General features: G+C 42.1%; 1 protein-coding gene across 1 annotated transcript; it reads left to right on the top strand.

The window, feature by feature from the left end:
* The first annotated feature begins 5,338 nt into the window (after positions 1–5,338).
* On the top strand, positions 5,339–11,261 carry LOC103172119 (caspase-7-like). The gene is made up of 5 exons (XM_007884924.1): positions 5,339–5,483; positions 8,197–8,351; positions 9,866–9,994; positions 10,776–10,951; positions 11,250–11,261. The coding sequence occupies exons 1-5, from the start codon at positions 5,341–5,343 to the stop codon at positions 11,259–11,261; spliced, it is 615 nt and encodes a 204-aa protein (XP_007883115.1). The 5' UTR covers positions 5,339–5,340.
* The last annotated feature ends 2,005 nt before the right edge of the window (positions 11,262–13,266 follow it).

Below are 13,266 nucleotides of genomic sequence, written 5' to 3'. Positions count from 1 at the left end.
TATAGTGCCTTGTCATGTTGGAAGGACATCTCAAAGCGCTTCACAGGATTTACTGTGACACAAAGTGATTGTGTATTTGTGGGCAAACACAGCAGCACAATTACACTGTCCTACAAACAGCCATGAAATAAATGACCAATTTTATTTGGAGGATTGTTGGCCAGGACACTGGAAGAACTCCCTACACTTTTGAATATTGCCATGAGATCTTCAATGCCCACCTCGACAGGCAGGTGGGACCTTGGTTTAACGTCTCATCCAAAGGATGCAATGCAACACACAAATGATTCACACACACCAGCATTGCACTGGGGAGTCAACTTGGACTACGTGAGTTCAAGTCCTGAAACGGAATTTGAACCCACAAACTTCTGACTCACGGGCAAGAGTGTACCACAGATGTATTGTTACGTGAGCTGTAAATAGTGTAAATAATATAAAGTGAGCTGATTGTGTATTCAAGGAGGCAGCTAATTTCCATGCAGTGATTTGGGACAAACAACCTTCAAGTTAAGGAACAATTTTATTTTCCGGGATTGTTGTCTTCCCTTTTCGACTCGTGCCTTGAGATCTAAAAGTGAATTTTTACTGTGAAATGTAGTGACTCGTGCATTTTATAGGATAAATGCAGAAACCAATCTGTACAAATTACCTGCAAAGTGAATGACCAATTATATCTGGGCTGTCGTTGGCCAAGATACCAGGAGAGAGAAACTGCCTTCTTCGGTGGGCTTTGAGAACACATACCTACGATAGCAATCAGCAACAACAACAGCAACGTGCATTTAAACAGAGCCTCTCACACAGGGTAGGACCCAGAGCGCTTGACAGTAGTGGAGCACGACGACAGCTGGGGGGGAAGGAGGAGGTGACCGTAGACACGGTCGAGGAGGAAGGTCTACAGGCGCGACCTGAAGATGAGGAAGGAAGGGGTTGAGGCGGAGGAATAGAGGGAGAGTGCTCCAGAGTTTCAGGGCGTAGCGGCTGAAAGTGCGGCCACCGATGGTGGAACGGAGGGCACGAGGGACAAGCAGGAGGCCGGAGCCAGTCGAGCCGAGGCAGCAGGTGGTGGGTTGGGGGATAAGCAGGTCGGAGAGGCGGGGAGGTGCCAGGGCACGAAGGGATTTGAGAACCAGCACAGTCTGGTAGAGGCTATCATGGCCGGTCAGCTAGAAGCCTGTATACACTCACTGATTATTTTTGACCCCGCGTGTAGTTGTCTTGGTGGTCCTCGCAGTTTGAATGGCACAGTTTTGTCCAGCTGCTCTCTCTCCTGATTTACACGTTTGCAGAACATTATGTCCTGTGCTTATCTTCCATCGTTCAAAGATACGTCTGTTTTTTTTTAGACATGACAATTGACCCTCCCAAGAACGCAGCTTCATGTCTTAACATGACCATCTGGTGCGGGAACAAAGTGAGTTTGGTTCCTTTTTTTCTCCCCTGCCTTCAATAACCAGCGTTTTTATTTCAAGATAAAACGTATCTTCCCATGCTGGTTTTCAGGCACCAATATTTTGCATTTAATAGTAATCCTAATAATAATAATAATCCTCGCATTGGATACAGCGCCCTATCACATCTTTGAGACGTCTCAAAGAGCATTACAGAATATATTGCAAAGTGAATTGACTGTGTATTTTGTGAGCGAGGTGGCATTTAACTCCAGCAACGCACTAAATTGTGCAGTTTGCCTAGATCAAGATTCTGTTTGCAAAAGTATACAAATGATCTTTGGAAAATTGTAAAATTGCTGAATAGAAAGACTAAAATATCTCTACAGCTGATGTAATGACATCCGTGGGGGCTAAACATGGAACTTTGACCTGTACAGGACAAAGTGTCCGAGTAACTGTCCATGTAAATCTCCTTTTAGTCACAGTCTGAGTTGGTCAGAACTTTATGTGCTCTGTTAATTGATACCGAACAGAAATTTACTTTGCTTAAGTCTATGTGCTGCTGAAATGCTTTTTGGACGGGTTTTGTTTCGGAAATAATTCCATGAGCAAAGATATTCCAGAAAAAAAGGTGGTAATAATAATAATAATAATCCTTGCATTTGACATAGTGCCTTATCATATCTTCGAGACGTCTCGAAAGAGCGTTTTGCCCACAAACTATACAGTTAATTTACTTTACAGTATATTCTATGGAGCGCATCGAGACATCTCGAAGATATGATGGGGCGCTGTATCAAATGCAAGGGTTATTATAATTTATTACTTGTGTCTGGTTGTGTGGGTCATCAGAGGGTAGATAAGGAAAGAATGTGCTTGATTTCTTGGGGGAGAAAGTGGGGGAATTCATAGGATTAAATAAACCTGTGGTTACTATGGAAATGTGAAGCTACAGATTCAAGTGGTTTTCAGGGACTATGTGTGACGTGAGGTCGTCAAGCACCAGAATTTTCCAATTCATAAACTCTTCAAAGCATTACCTGCCGGTCCATGTATTGCTAAACTGGTTTATTCTGTCTGTGTAGTTCTCGCGCTTAAACCTGGGGAAGGCCCCTCAGACACAATAACTAATTGTGCAGTGACTGACACTGACTTATTAAGTTCCTATTTGTTTCCTGGTTCCAAAAAGCCGAAGGAAAGACATAAGATGGATTCACAATGAGTACTAAACTTGCCCAGAACTGGTGAACTGGTGACAGACATTAATAATGCCTTGGAAATCCCTGAATTTAAGGAGATTTCCTTCCCCTCACCATAGTATATGATAAGGCGCTATATCAAATGTGTGCTTGCGTGTGTGAGAGAGAAAGAGAGAGAGAGAAAGGAAAAAGAAATGCAAAGCAAGATACATTTAGAAGTGATGTTTTCTTGTTATATTTATATAAATTCCCTTGTTTTTATTTGTGAAATTGATAATGGCGCACATTACACAATGCCAAATAGGATATCTAAATAGACGCACAATATAAATTACATTCTTTGGGATGATTTTACACCAGACAGTAGTTTTTAACGCTGACTTACAACTCTGCAAATAATGGCTGCCTGGACATAAAAGTGTGTTTAAATAGAATAGCTTGGAACAATTAGTTCACTGACACAGTGAAAAGGTTGCCGGTAATGGGGCTCTTTGTAACGGAGATTGCACTTACTACAAGATCATGACCTCTTCTTGTTTGGAGATATTTGTCGTCATGAACGACATGTTAACCTCATTCCAGGAGTGGAGGTATCATGACATTATCGTGGAGTCCTACAGCTCAGTGGTCAGAGCACTTGGCTCGCAAGGCGAGAGGACCCAGGTTCGATTCCCGAGTGGGACGAAACCTTGGGCGAGTTTCCTTACTGCAAACGCCTATGTTTACCAGCAGAAAGCAGGAACCTGGTTGTTACTCAATTGGCGATTTGCTTTTCCTGGGGTAATAATCCCTTCAAAATAAATAAATAAATAAATAATACTTTCGTCACTCAATCCACGGCTGTTTGTGGGACGCTGCTGTGCGCAATTGGATGTCCCCGTTTCGCCCATAAAATAAACAAGACTTTTGTATTCGCCTTCATGTGTTTGTGTAGCTGCAGAATTGTCATGCTCAAATGCTAAATTAAGTTTAATTACTCACGCATTCCAGCCAGTGTTATGAAATCCCTTGTGACGTCTTGCAGATGTGAAAGGCGCTATTTCAAATGGCTATTTGCATTGCATTGCAATTCAGCTTTCTCAAGAAATAAAATTTACGCCTTTGTTTACCCAGCAGTAAGTAGGAACCCGGATGTTAGTCGATTGGCAGGTCGCTTTTTGGGGATAATAATCCCTTAAAAACAAAAAATAAATTAAAAAGATATATAACAATTTGGTCACTCAATCCACGACTGTTTGTGGGACGCTGCTGTGCACAATTGGCTGCTGTGATACGCCCACAAAATATACAGTCAATTCACTTTACAGTATATCCTGTGAAGCGCTTTGAGACGTCTCGAAGACGTGATAAGGCTCTATCTCAAATGCAAGGATTATTATTGTTACATATTTGTTGGTTTGACCAGAATTTCACACTTGCAGTGCAACCTTGGGAAATCAACATCAAATTGCTTTATCTTAACATTGTTAAGACTGTAATTTCTTGAGTTCTCTGGGACACTATCCTGTGAGAGGGATGTTATATAAACGCTGTTGTTATTGTTCTTCTTCCCACTCAGTTTGTTAACCCTTAACAGTTAGCTGGCCAGAAAATGCTCTCTCAACTGCATTTTCTTGTTAGATGCATCCTGATGGAAAGATTGGTGAATGATTGATTTTCAGGAAAACCAAAATAAATCATAGAATCATAGAATTAAGCAGCACAGAAGGAGGCCATTCGGCCCATCTTGTCTGTGCTGGGTTTTCAAAAAGAGCTTCCAATTCAGTCCCATTCCTGCGCTTAGCAGTGTCCCATGAAGCGCTTTGAGACGTCTCAAGGACATAGTAATGCTCTACATCAAATGCGAGGATTATTATTATTGTTTCATGAGTGTTCCTTATCAAATTTCAGCCCCAAAGAATTGTTTTCCTCGCAGAAGAAGGGCATTCAGCCCAGCATGTCTGTGCTTCTCCGACCTGTCACTCTTTTAACTCTTTCTAAGTCACTCTTTTATTTTATTTATTTGTCCTACTTTCCAGCTCTGTATCTCTGTATCCACAAGTTGTGTGGTTTTAGCTGCTTAGACTCCAGTGTTGAGGTGTGTTGCGCATTCCATTCCAACAATCTATCTCTGGGATTTCCTCTGTTATCCTCTGATAGTGTTATTATAATAATAATCCTTGCATTTGATGCAGCGCCTTATCTCGTCTTTGAGGCGTCTCAAAGCGCTTCACAGAACATACTGCAAAGTGGACTGACTGTGTATTTTGTGGGTAAAACAAAATAATAAATAAAGACTTTAATGTCTTAGGTTAGTTAACGTTTGGTGAAGGGTTAGATTTCTGTATGTGTGACTCACTCCCTCTCCCCTTTACTCGCACTTAATATTGAGCTGCTCTGAAGTACCATGTCTGGTGATCACTGTTGCTGTTAAACAGCACTTAGTCCCCGTGATGTGACCTGAGCTCACGTGTTCGAAACTCTTTCTAAAACCAAACACTGGGGTTGGAAAAAGTGCTGGTCAGAAGAACTGCAGTGTAAATGGTGCCTTGCCTTGGGGGAAAAAAATGCATCTCCACATACTTCAAACCAATCCGCGAGATCTCGGACCAGGCAAACCTTTTGATCGGAGCCGAAATCTTGTCGATTGATGAGCTGTCAACTGTAGCAGATGCAATTTGCGTCCCAAGACGCTTTTTTTCTGGCTCAAAGTACCCTTTTACGCTGCTGTTTTCCCACCAAGCATTCTTTTCAACTCCAAGGTTATGGACCAGTGTTACCTCTTGCTGGCTCAAGAACACAAAGCTAAATGGGTCTTCAATATGAGAGCGTCACGTAATTTACTTTGGCGGAATCTTCAGAGGGTCAAAAAGTATCTCTGCCCAACGTCCTCAATGAAGACCTGGATGTGAGTATGTGCGTCGTTAAGGACTGTACTGAACTTATTGCAAAACATGCAATTAATTAAGGAGCGATAAGATTCACATAAAGGCATTTTCTTTCAAAACAAGATTGAGAAGCTTAGCTTTGGGGAAAAAAAACAGAGGATAGGAACCATCAAATAGTGAGTAGCTGATGCTCAGCTTGTGTCTGTAGATTTGAGGAGGAGAGAACGACTGAGGCAGGGAAGGAATTCAAGTCCTTCTGAAATCTCTGAGAGTGAATGATTCTCAGTTTTTCAACACAGAGAGAGGATGCACGATCGTGGAAGTGTGTGAAAGACGAGGTATTTGGAGCAAATGGGAAACAAATGGGGAACTTCCAGAGGAGGAACTACCATCATAGAGATAGAGAAAGAAAGAGGCTGCAAACTAGTGATTAGAGATGTCTCGCTGATCCAATGATAAGGTTTTCTGCTATCCCAAGTCAAATCTTACTTGTCAAATCTATTGAGTTCAAGCTGCAGAAATTCAGCTTAATCTGGAAAGCAAACTGGTTAGGCTGCCTCTGAATACTGAGTACAGTCTGACCATCACAACTAAGGGGCCTTAGAAGCAACGCAAATGAGAGGAATAAGGGTAAACCTCAGTGTTCGTGTTGGGTTACGAGAGCAACAACAACTTGCACTTATATAGCGCCCTCCATGGCAGGGTAGCATCTCAGAGCGCTTAACAGTGGCAGAGCCTGACTAGAACGACGAGATAGGTAAGCAGGATACACCCCTCCAGAGAGAGAGAGAGAGAGAGCGCATTCCATTCCAACAATCTCTCTCTGGGGTTTCCGTGTGTAGGTGGGACGCGTGGAATTCTCAGCTCGGTTTGGAGACTCTTAAGCAACGGTGATGGGTTTCCGCGTGTGTCAGACACCCGGCTGGGCAAAAAAAAACATGAAATACAGTTCCAGGATCCAGTTCCAGCGTATTTCAATGAGAAATGGACGGCTAATTTTCAGCAGCACCGAACAGTTTGGGCAACTCACTGTTTTCGGCGACTACAGTTACTTTCAATAATTCTCTTCCAGCAGTGTCGATTGGAGAGGCGTCTTCCTATTTAACAAGGGGTTAGGTTTCGCAGTATTTCTTGGTCAAGGAATCCGAAAGGAATCTTCTGATAACCTGTCGGGCATTTCATTACGACATGAGGGAATCCCACTCCAAAAATAGATGAATCCAAAATGAGGCGCTGTATCAAATGCAAGGATTATTATTATTATTATTGTGTAAGATAATAGGCAGTGGCAGATCTAAAGGGAGTTTAGGACGAACTTCTTCACGCAAGGGGTGGTGAGAATTTGGGACTTGCTCCCGGAACCTGTGGTTGAACCAAAGAGCATCAAAATATTTATAATGATTTTTGATTTGTTGTAGTGCCTTATCACGTCTCAAAGTGTTTCACAGAATTTTGCGGCAATTGTACTACTTCAGTGAACGAGCACTTAGCGTATAGAACGGGCTCCCGGGGAGACAGATAGACGGTGGAAGCAGAAAATGATGTTTGTTTCAAGAACAAATGAGAGGTATTTCTGCTCGAAAATAATATTCGGGGATAGATACAGTATATAGTTTGGGGCGCGACATGTCAAGCGACGGGCAGGATGGTGGAAGGTGAAGTAGGTGGACCTTGGACTTCTTTTACCCAGTAAATTCTTAGGTTCTTATGAATCTTGAGGCATGCACGCCGGAGAAGGGAATATAAAGGGGTTTGGAGGCAGATGGAGTCTTGTGTGAAGTTCAAATACCAGTAAGGACTATTTGGGGGCCAAACGGCATATTTCTGTGCCATATCACGCTGAGTAATTCTGTGTGAACATCACAATATTCCAATTTTTAAATCCAATATTTTCAAAAGTAATACTAATTTGGTCACTCAATCCACGACAATTGGCTGCTGCGTTTCGTTGACAAAATGTACGGTCAATTCACTTTACAGTATATTCTGTGAAGCGCTTTGAGACGTCTCGAAGACGTGATAAGGTGCTGTATCAACGCAAGGATTATTATTCCAGGTGCGTTAATGCTTTATTTTCCAGAAACCTTAGCCAAAGATTCCTGATTTTAGAATACTGTAGTCTTAATTGTCTGATATGGGTGTAATTATGTTAAGGAGTGTTATGTTACTATCACTTTATTAAGGACAGAGGTTGCAGTGCTAAGCATACCTTCCACAGTGCCCAACTCAAGAAAAGCTTATACAAGGTTTCCAATCTTAGGTCAAAAGTGAGTCACACGTGAGTTTATAACAATAATAATATAATAATAATAATCTTTGCATTTGATATAACGCGTTATCGTGTCTCCGAGATGTCTCAAAGCTCTTCATAGAACAAACTGTAAAGTAAATTGGCTGTAGGTTTTGTGGGCGAAACACAGCAGCCAATTGCGCACAGCAGCGTCCCCGCAAACACTCGTGGCTTGAAGGGGCCAATTTATTATTTTTTTTAAGGAATTATTACCCCCGGAAAAGCGAACCACCAATCGACTAACAACCGGGTTCCTGCTTACTGTGAGGTGACTGAGGCATGTGGAGTAAGGCAACTTGCCCAACGCTTCGCCCTGTCTGGGAATTGAACCCAGGTCCGCTCGCTTGCGAGGCGAGTGCTCCAACTACTGAGCTGCAGAACTCTACAGAGCTTGTGTAGTAAGTGACAGATGAGACTCATTTTATTTTCTCTTCCCTTCACAGCAAGAAAAAAACCAAAGATCATGAACAAGGAAGAGAAGTTGATGTATCTGACCCTTGTATCCGGGTGGTTACACCGATGTTCCTGTATAATATGAACTTCAAAAAATTAGGAAAATGCATGATTATCAATAACAAGAACTTTGATGCAAAAACAGGTACTGTACCTCTTTACTATTTCACAACAGAAAGCAATATATAACATCGCTTTTCTGCCGCCTCAAGGGTCATTATTCTTTGTCTCCCTTTTTGACCAATATTGTGTTTAATAATGCTATTCAATAATAATAATCCTTGCATTTGACACAGCGCCTTATCACGTCTTCGAGACGTTTCGAAGCGCTTCACAGGACGTACTGTAAAGTGAATTGACCGTATATTTTGTGGGCGAAACGCGGCAGCCGATTGCGCACAGCAGCGTCCCCACAAACAGTCGTGGGATTGACCAATTTTAAATGTTTCGCATGAAAGCGGTTAGTTGTCACATTGAATTGGAGACCAACAACAATGCTTCTATGACCTATTTCTCCAATGCTTTCCTGAGACCGCAACATCTGCAGCCAAATGCAAAGGTAGGCGACCTGAGCTCAGACTTGTACCAATCCTGTTCTACGCTAACCGTGCGGCAGAGCATGGAATAGCTTTGTGAGAAGATGCCAACACACACACTATATACATATACACATATACACATATACACTAGTCCCATCTTGTTACCACCTTGAACCATCGTTACCAGGAATGTGTTTAAAAGCACATAGCAATATGCTCCTATTAAAATGTGTAATTCTTGGACGATGTGATTGTTAAAATATTAAACCACTTCCCCCCCCCTCCCCCCGAAGTTATTGCAGGATCAAAACCGGTTTCTCGAGTGCCTGATGCCTCAGTTTCTGTTTACGTCCCATAGCTCAGTGGTTAGAGAGTTCCAGAAACCTGGGTTCGATTTCCGGTCGGGCGAAACCTTGGGCAAGTTTCCTTTCCTCCACGCGCCTGATAATAATCCATCGGGGAAATACATAAATAAATAAATAAATAAATAACAATTTGGTCACTCAATCCACGACTGTGTGTGGCGACGCTGCTGTGCGCAATTGGCTTCTGTGTTTCGCCCACAAATATACAGTCAATTCACTTTACAGTATATTCTGTGAAGCGCTTTCAGACGTCTCGAAGATCAAATGCAAGGATTATTATTATAATTATTATGTCCTAGAATCTGACCAATATTTAACAGCTTTGGGTTCTTTGAGAAAAGTGAAGGTATTGGTAATAATAATTTGTTGTAATAAGTATAGCTCCTTTTGAGTAAGATAACTGCCTTAAGGCGCTTCATAAAGACAATGAGGATTGCCAAACAGAGAGGAAAGGAAGGGGAATGTAAGGATGTTGACCTCAGGCTCGATTGAAGTGATACATTATTTTTTAATAGCGTTTTGGAAGCGAAGAGAGAACGTAAGAACGTAAGAAGAAGAAGGGTTTGGGGGAGGGAATTTGGGGGAGGGAATTCCAGAGCGCAGCGGCCTTGTGGCTGAAGGCACGACATTTTAAACGACATTCTGTTAAAACCTTAACATCTATCAATTCTCGACAAATTATGATGTCCGACTGAGACAGTTCTGCAAAGTGATTTTTTGAGTCACCGTAACTCACCACCTTTTTTTTTTAACAGGAATGAATGTTCGGAATGGCACAGACACTGATGCTGGTAACCTGCAGAAGTGTTTTCATTCCTTGGGTTTCAACGTTTCTGTTTACAATGATCAAACTTGTAGGCAGATGGAGAACATACTGAAACGTGGTGAGTACCCATTCAAATTCGATGTTCTAATTTAACTTTACGTTCCCATGTTTTACTTCTTAGTTAAGACAAATGCTGTGCAATTGTAGTTAGAAATCAACCTTCACTACTTCCCCAATCATCAATTTCCAACACGTTTCGTAGCTTTCAAAATGAGTTGGAAGGAGATTTTCTGCAACGTAAAATCTGAGTATAGAGGTCAGCTTTCAAATACACCAAATAAACTACTCAACACTAATCTTCTCTGAAGTCAAATTGAGAATCTGACTGTTAGTCGTTTCAAGACTGTTATTTGATAGACAAGTTTCAGATGATGTCCTGGAGGATGAGAGTGAAGTTTGAGTGAATTGCTAATGTCGCTGAAACGCACAGACTCTGGTACAGCCCCAAACACACTCACACACACCTGTCCCCTCATATAATGTTCATTGGCAGTCAGACTAGGAAGTCCACCATAGTCTGCTAATGTGTAGCAGGATGGTCTTTTGAAGGCAGCAGTTGCCATGTGATATATATTGGGATCACGGGGACAATAGAGCACAATAACAATTCTGACAAAAGTCTTGTGTTGGGAAGGGCTGGTGATACACAAATGCCAGGCTGCTGGGGAATTGCACAGTCACTATATACGATTTGTATAACAGTGAAACTGAACATTGAAAGCACAGGAAAGGTATTTTTTTACCCTCATCTTTTATTTTGATGTAAATTTGTAAGTTCACCAGAGAGGATTCTTTGACACTTGTAAGAAAACTATCGTTTATTCCTCCTCTTTTTTNAGCTGCTCAGGAAAACCACAGTGACCATGCATGTTTTGCATGTATCCTTTTAAGCCATGGGGATGAAGGCTTGATCTACGGCACGGATGGACCAATGCCCATAAAGACTCTTACCTCCCTCTTCCGAGGAGATATGTGCAAGAGTCTTGTGGGGAAACCCAAACTCTTTTTCATTCAGGTAACCCGACCACGAATGAGATTTTCTTTTGTTAAAAAATCTTAACTGTATAAAAGTTAATTGCGAAGCATTTAATATTTTCATAACACTTGTTGGGCTTTTAACGTTACAAGTTTAATGCTTTCAGTGCTTGGTGTCCAAAGAATGGCCAACATCAAATTGGACGAACTATCTGAATCACTGCATTCAGTTCCACTTTTTTATATATACATATATATATATATATCTTCGAGGTAGTATTGAGGAGAAATTCCACTTGAATCTGGATTTACTCTAATCGCACAATTGTTGAATTCAGTCTCAGCTTTGAGGACGGCTTTGCGTCGTTCTTGAAAGAGCCCTCAGAAAGCTGGCTGGAAAGTCAAGGCTGTGTTTAAAAGTTTGCTGAATTCTGGATGCTCTGAAAATGTCACACAGAATCACAGAATCCTACCGCACAGAAGGAGGCCATTTGGCCCATCGTGCCACTGTTGCTCTTTGAAAGAGCCATCCAATTTGTCCCACTCCCCTCTCTTTCCCCACGGCCTTGCAATTTTTTTTTCTTTTCAAGTATATGTCCATTTCCCAACCGTGGAGACAATGACCCAATTTTATTTGGGGGATGGTTGGCCAGGACACCGGGAGAGAGAAATTCCCTTCTCTTTTCTCGAATGGCGACATGGGATCTTTAAAAATTGTCCTGAACGGACAGATGGGAAAAGAGGAAGGTTTTCACATGCCTTCTGTCTGGGTTGGATTCCAACTCATTCATGGAGGTTACACAGCAATGCACTCTCTCACCCTCCCATCCAGATCCACAAAAGAAAAGGTTTATTTTCAACAAAGCCAATCGATGGGGCCAGACCAGAGACAAGCCCATGTATTGTATCATGATTGGTGCAATAACAATTATAATAAATGGTCAGCACAAGTAGGGAGCGAATGGCACAGTCTGTTAGAAATACAGTCCTGTCGTTCTTGGACCAGCCTGGTGTTTAATCCAGCCCAGACAACCGGGATAGAGGTCTCCATTTGGGCACATTGTGAGGATCCCGGGTGAAATGAGATTGTGCAGTCTTAGCCAAGATCCTAATAATAATAATAATAATCCTTGCATTTGATACAGAGTCTTATCACGTCTTCTAGGGGTCTCAAAGCGCTTCACAGAATATACTGCAAAGTGAATTGACTGTATATTTTGTGGGCGAAACGTGGCAGCCAATTGCGCACAGCAGCGTCCCACAAACAGTCGTGATTAAATTATTATTATTTTTGAGGTGTGTGGAGTAAGGAAACTTGTGAATTGTGTCTGAGTCCTCTCACTTGTGGGGAGAGTGCTCTAACCACTAAGCTACAGGGCTCCACTAGATCCTAGTAATGGTGATCTTAAGACACAAAATTATCTCTAATCTGACAAGGTTACGGACTCGAGGGATGGGAAATGGACACTATCTCGCTGACCCAGCAGAAGCTAACCTCTTGAAGATTGCTCTATCTTCAATGCTGTGGAAACATAGGAGCATTTTTGTAACTGAATCCTAAGGAGGTGCTTTGGAATACATCTCACCCCATCCCTACCTCTCTATGGTTTAGTATAGAGGGTATAATAATCCTTGCATTTGATACAGCACCTTATCACATCACTCGGATGTCTCAAAGCGCGTCACAGGATTTTACTGTGAAATATAGTGACTGTATATTTGGAGGCAATAGCTGAACTGTGATGGTCTAATTCAATAATTGATTATGTGAAGCTTGGACCAGTGTCTGATCAGTCCACAGCGCAATGTATTTCATTATATCAAACGTGATTTTCAAGGATTATTATCTCCACAATTAATTTTCATTCACGTTGTGTGCATTGATACTTCTTACCTTTTTTGATGTGTGTGTTTGGTCGTCAACTTGGACCCGATGCTTCCTTCGCTGTTCAAGCAGTTGGACACGCAACCACAGAAGCAGCTACTATGAAAGAGCATGGAATTTTTCTCCCAAATTTACATCTATTTTAATGCAATCTTCAACAACAACAAATGACATTGACTCAGCGTCTCACGTTGGGAGGATGTCCCAAGGCCTGGACGGTCAGGGATTTGGTTCTGAGATGGGGGTTGGGATCAGAGGTGGTGGAGGGCAGGGAAGGTGAGGGTAGGAGGGTGATCGAAGGCGCGGTAGAAGAGGAGGGTCTCGAGAACGTGCTTTGAGATGTCCAACGTGTTTTCAACGATTCTAGCGTTGTCTGGTTTATAATTAACGCACGCCTCTTGGATAGTTAAGACAGCCTTTAACGATCCACACTAAGTGAAGGTTATGCTGCATCATATCCGGGCACTTCA

The sequence above is a fragment of the Callorhinchus milii genome, unplaced genomic scaffold, assembly GCF_018977255.1.
Source record: "Callorhinchus milii isolate IMCB2004 unplaced genomic scaffold, IMCB_Cmil_1.0 Scaffold7, whole genome shotgun sequence".
Lineage (NCBI taxonomy): Eukaryota > Metazoa > Chordata > Chondrichthyes > Chimaeriformes > Callorhinchidae > Callorhinchus > Callorhinchus milii.
Note: the sequence above shows the minus strand (reverse complement) of the source record. Positions and strands in the feature narration are given on the sequence as shown.

Coding starts and splice junctions, on each gene's coding strand:
- LOC103172119 (XM_007884924.1), top strand. CDS start 5,341: ATGGACCAGTGTTACCTCTTGCTGGCTCAAGAACACAAAGCTAAATGG. Junction 5,484..8,196: donor TCCTCAATGAAGACCTGGAT/GTGAGTATGTGC, acceptor TTCCCTTCACAG/CAAGAAAAAAACCAAAGATC. Junction 8,352..9,865: donor GAACTTTGATGCAAAAACAG/GTACTGTACCTC, acceptor TTTTTTTAACAG/GAATGAATGTTCGGAATGGC.